The sequence below is a fragment of the Cavia porcellus genome, unplaced genomic scaffold, assembly GCF_034190915.1.
Source record: "Cavia porcellus strain 051 isolate PalLab524CR breed Dunkin Hartley unplaced genomic scaffold, mCavPor4.1 scaffold_32, whole genome shotgun sequence".
Taxonomy (NCBI): domain Eukaryota; kingdom Metazoa; phylum Chordata; class Mammalia; order Rodentia; family Caviidae; genus Cavia; species Cavia porcellus.
This window is the reverse complement of record NW_026947515.1, coordinates 8,533,231-8,538,431: the sequence shown is the minus strand read 5'-3', so window position 1 is coordinate 8,538,431 and position 5,201 is coordinate 8,533,231. Positions and strand designations below refer to the sequence as shown.

General features: G+C 38.6%; 1 protein-coding gene across 1 annotated transcript; it reads right to left on the bottom strand.

The window, feature by feature from the left end:
• Nucleotides 1-202: 202 nt before the first annotated feature.
• Nucleotides 203-4,962, bottom strand: LOC134474489 (zinc finger protein 431-like). Its single transcript, XM_063242661.1, has 2 exons — nt 4,949-4,962; nt 203-1,549 (listed from the first exon to the last, which is right to left on the bottom strand). The coding sequence occupies exons 1-2, from the start codon at nt 4,960-4,962 to the stop codon at nt 247-249; spliced, it is 1,317 nt and encodes a 438-aa protein (XP_063098731.1). The 3' UTR covers nt 203-246.
• Nucleotides 4,963-5,201: the final 239 nt, after the last annotated feature.

Genomic DNA, 5,201 nt, shown 5'->3' with positions numbered 1-5,201 from the left:
CCAATGTGAAGTCATGGATGTATTTTACAATATCCATGTGTGGTGAAAGCTTTCCCACATTCTTCATGTACACAGGGTTTCTCAACAGTCTAAATTTTATAATGTATTGCACGATGAGCATTTCTGCTGAAACCTACCCCACATTCCTTACATATATATGTTTTCTGCCCAGTGTGAAGATTTTCATACATTATGCAATATATACGTGTGCTCAAACCATTCTCATGATTCTTATATACACTGGTTTTATCTTGAGTGTGAACTTTCATGTTGCTTACAATGTCCATGTTGGGTAAAAACTTTCCCACATTGCTTACATACATATGGTTTCTCTCCAGTGTGAATTCTTTCATGTTGCTTACAATGTCCAGAGTTGGTAAAACCATTCCCATATTGCTTACATACATAGGGTTTGTCTCCAGTGTGAATTCTTTCATGTTTCTTACAATCTCCCCATGTGCTAAAAGCTTTCCCACATTGCTTACATACATAGGGTTTCTCTCCAGTGTGAATACTTTCATGTTTCTTACAATCTCCCCATGTGCTAAAAGCTTTCCCACACTGCTTACATCCATATGGTTTCTCTCCAGTGTGAATTCTTTCATGAACCTTAAAATATGCACGTGTTTTAAAAGCTTTCCCACATTGCTTACACACATATGGTTTCTCTCCAGTGTGAATTCTTTCATGAACATTAAAATATGCACGTGTTTTAAAAGCTCTCCCACATTGCTTACACACATATGGGGTCTCTCCTGTGTGAATTCTTTCATGTTCCTTACAATTTGTATGACTGGTAAAAGCTTTCCCACATTGCTTACATACATACGGTTTCTCTCCAGTGTGAATTCTTTCATGTTTCTTACAATCTCCCTGTGTTTTAAAAGCTTTCCCACATTGCTTACATACATATGGTTTCTCTCCAGTGTGAATTCTTTCATGTTTCTTACAATATCCATGTGTGGTAAAAGCTTTCCCACATTGCTTACATACATATGGTTTCTCTCCAGTGTGAATTCTTTCATGTTCCTTAAAATGTCCAACTTGGGTGAAACCTTTTCCACATTGCTTACACACATAGGGTTTCTCTCCAGTGTGAACATTTTCATGTATTTGAAAATGAATTTTCCTGCTAAAAGCTTTCCCACATTTCTTACATATATGCGATTTCTGCCCAGTGTGAATTTTTTCATGGATTACACAATAAGTACATGTGCTGAAAGCTTTCTCACAGTGCTTACATTCATAACGTTTTTCTCCAGAGTGAAGTCTTTCATGTACTTGACAATATGTACGTGCTGTAAAAGCTTTCCCACACTGATCACATATGTAGGGTCTCTTTCCTCTGTGAATTCTTTCATGTTTCTTACAAATTCCATGTGTGGTAAAACCTTTCCCGCATTGCTTGCATACATAGGGTTTCCCTCCACTGCAATATTTTTCATGAATCTGAACATTGTCATGTGTTTCTGTTTCTTTCACATTCACATTACCTTCTTCAGTACCAAGGAAGACTTCTTTACACTGATTCCAAGATGTATGTACATAGGATTTCCCTAGCTTTCTGTAAAGAAACAAATCACATATAAGATTTATAACCATATTACTAAGTTTTTGCAGTCTCGCTGTTTGAATCCCCACTTCATATGTTTCACTTTTGTATTTCATAACTATTTCCATGAGCAGCATCTGTAATCATCATCTTGCGATTTCTTACTGTTTATTTTCACTTTGAAAGTAGCATTATTTCTACTTATTTTGTTTTGTTTAGTCTTTCCTTATATAAATTTTAAAAAAGAAAAATTCACAGTGAAATGGGTCTCTGTTTAATGACTGCATTAATGTCAAGTTCTGTTTTTAATGCCTAAGAAATTCTGACCATGAAGCAACAGAATGGCCTTGTAAGATATGTTGAAAACAACCTTTCCCAAAAGACTGGCACACATTAAAAATCTTAAAAGTTGGTACTTTGAAATGCAGAATCTTTAGCTTCACTTTGGGTATGGGCACATATGTGTATCACATACGGATTATTCTGATATGTTTCCCCATTCCAATATCCCTTCTGTCCTTAACCTGTAGTTCCCTTTTCCATATGTTCAGTCTTACTTTTATCTATAAACTCTCTTTCATTTCATTCCACAATTTGTATTTTGGTGTCTCATCTAAAAGAAACCCTGTGACCTTTTAGGTTTTATAGCTGAGCTATTTCACTGAATTGATGGGTGAAAGACCCATCTATTTCTTATGGCAAATGACATTATATTATTTATTTTTGACATTATATAACACATTTTTTTCTTTTCTGGCTGGGAATTAACAACAGGTATTAGCATAAAATCTGTAGCTTTTTAAAAATCTATTTTAAGAGATTTTCACTGATCATTAAGCTGTGAAGTTTGAACTTGAATTTGCCATTCTGCAAAATCCGATTCCTAGTGTGCTGGGTTTACAGAAATGCATAATCACAGAGAGTCTATTAACATTTTCCTTCTCCACAAATCCAGTGATAGATAGCTAAGCCTCACAGCCTGATCCGTTATAACTTGATCTGCTTTGTATATGAATAAATATGTATCAGTATTTTATGCAGATTTGAGATTTTTAAAATATCCAGGATAAGTATGAGGGGATCAATTTCTAGAGACAACTGCACATTGATATTCAAAACGAGTGCACTCACATTCCACCATCCTACTAAGAATATTAATCAGAATGGCTGATTCTCTAGAGAATGGCTTGGAAACATGAGCACTCAGTTTTATTTCAAATTCTATTGCAAACTTAGCAATTGTTAGATAATGAATGTGTTATATTCACATGTAGACATGGGTAGAAAAACTGAAGGCAGAATGTAATAATTCAAAATGTATTCTTTTCGTACTCATCTATATGCAATGTCATACATTTTCATGATTTAATTCCCGCATATATACACCAGCTTATACATTTTCGGAGAATATTACTGACATTAAATTGAATGGTGCCTCATTTCTTTGGTCATTTTTCTGCTGAATCACTAATTACTCATTCCTCTACTTGTGTGTATGAATTACCTTAAGTAGCTCCAGTAAATTTTGCCTTCTTTTTCAGCTTCCTGGATATCCCCGAGTCCACCTGAATTGTAGACATAGAAATACCAGGACTCTTTAGAGTAATACATACAAATTAATAGGTTTTGTTTAGATTTATGATATAATGTGTCCAGGTGTGAGATATTTTTTAAAATGTTTTCATATTCTTTTTCATGAAACAGCACTAATGAGCAACAAACAATATTCTGACAGCATGAGTGCCAAAAACATTTCATCCTTACCTATCAGAGTCATGTTCCTAAAGGTTTCACCCATCACATCTCTGTAGAGCTTCTTTTGGGATGCACTCAGCAAAGTCCACTCCTCGTTGCTGAAGTTCACAGCCACATCCTCAAAGGTCACCAACTCCTAAAGGATCATACATATATTTCTCAATGGAAGGTTGAGACCCCAGGTTTGGGATATCTTAAATTCTCTCCTAGAAATCTGAATCAAAAGCAAAGTGTGGTGGTGCATATCTATAATCCCAGCACTCAAAAGACTGAGACAGGATGGCATCAATGAGGTCAGGGCAATTCTAGGCTCCACAGGGTGTTCAAATCCATCTGATATACATAAAGAGAGCTTGTCTCAATAAAACAAAACTAAACTCAACAACTAAAACCAAACAAAACAGCTGAATGAAGACTGATTTTTTCAAATTTTAATCCATGTCTTGGTCAGTAATTTTGTGTATATACACATTTTTGAAGACAGCAAATTTGATGCTAGATTGCAACTCACTGCAAATGTAACAGCCACATAGGAACACTGATTCTTGTGCTGAATCATGGCAAGATTAATCGTGCACTGTCTCTAAAGCAGAGCTCACAGTAAGAAGCCTGCAGGACCAGCAACCACAAAGCACAGAGGTAGATAAATATCCCACCAATTGACTGGAAAGCCAAGCAAGCACCTTCCCTCCCAGGTCAGTGGTGGTGGTTTGGCAAATTGAAGCCCTTCCAAGGGGAAAACAAGCAGCAGCATGGACTGATGATGTCCATGGCCTTGCAAAGCCTCCCCTTGCCCTCACCACCTGCTGCCCCTCCTCAAAGGAGGTCGGAGTATGGAGCACTACAGTGTGTGGCTGAGGTAAACATGAGTAAAACTTGCTATGAATCCTCCTTTTTTGGACACATGGGTGTTATAAAATGAAATATTTCATATCCCTCAAGTAAAATTATTATGGGCATTATGGGAACATCTCCATGCTCCTTAGTGATAATGAAATGAAGCTAACATAAGTCCAGAAAAGATAGTCAAAATAAAATTTGACAAATCTCTAAATGAAGAAACTGTGCGCCTCATCCTCAAGGGAAAGAATCTTTTGGAGGGAAAAGTCTAATAACACACACATTTTGCTAGTTTTTTAACTTGCTGTTTCTAAGGAGGACACAGATTAGCTCACAATAAAAACAAAGGAGGCATCAGAGGGGGAGCTTCAACTGTGGACCCCAGCATATGACCTCACTTCCTTGGTGATATGCCCCAACAGAACTCTGAATACTCCGGTCACCATGCACTGTGGTCTGATGATAGTTGGCCTTCATAGATGGCTGGCTCGAAAGAGTGAACAAGGAACGTGCTATGCTGCTTTCCCAGGGCTAGTGGCCCCAGCATCAGGACCCCGTGTCAGGGAACCACGTGGAAACATATGGAGAGGATGGTTCACTTGGTCCAGATGCTTCAGGAAGCTCAACTGGAAACACCAAGCTGTCAGCAGCTCAAGCCAGGACTCATTGGTACACAAGAGGTGCCCAGAGGCACCCAGAGACAAGAGGAAGTGCAGAACACATATCCCTAGGCTCAACCACCAGCCACTCAGAGGCAATGTGTCCAGGACTAGTTCAGATACAGAGAAGTTGTGTTCTCACCTGAGCAGCCCCATGAGACTTGGTCCCCTGTGTATTCAAGTCCTGGCCATGTGCAAGCACCTCAGTCTCGGTTTACAACACTGAACTGTGGGGAGCTGAGTCGATCCAGAGTGCAGGGTCACTGAGGATGTAACAGGGACTCCATGGCAAGGGATTTGCTGTGGCATTGGCCCTATGCAGACCTGCTAAGGTTGCTGTCCTGATTCCCAGGGATGACCTTCCACCCACCTCACTGACACACACACATGGGGAA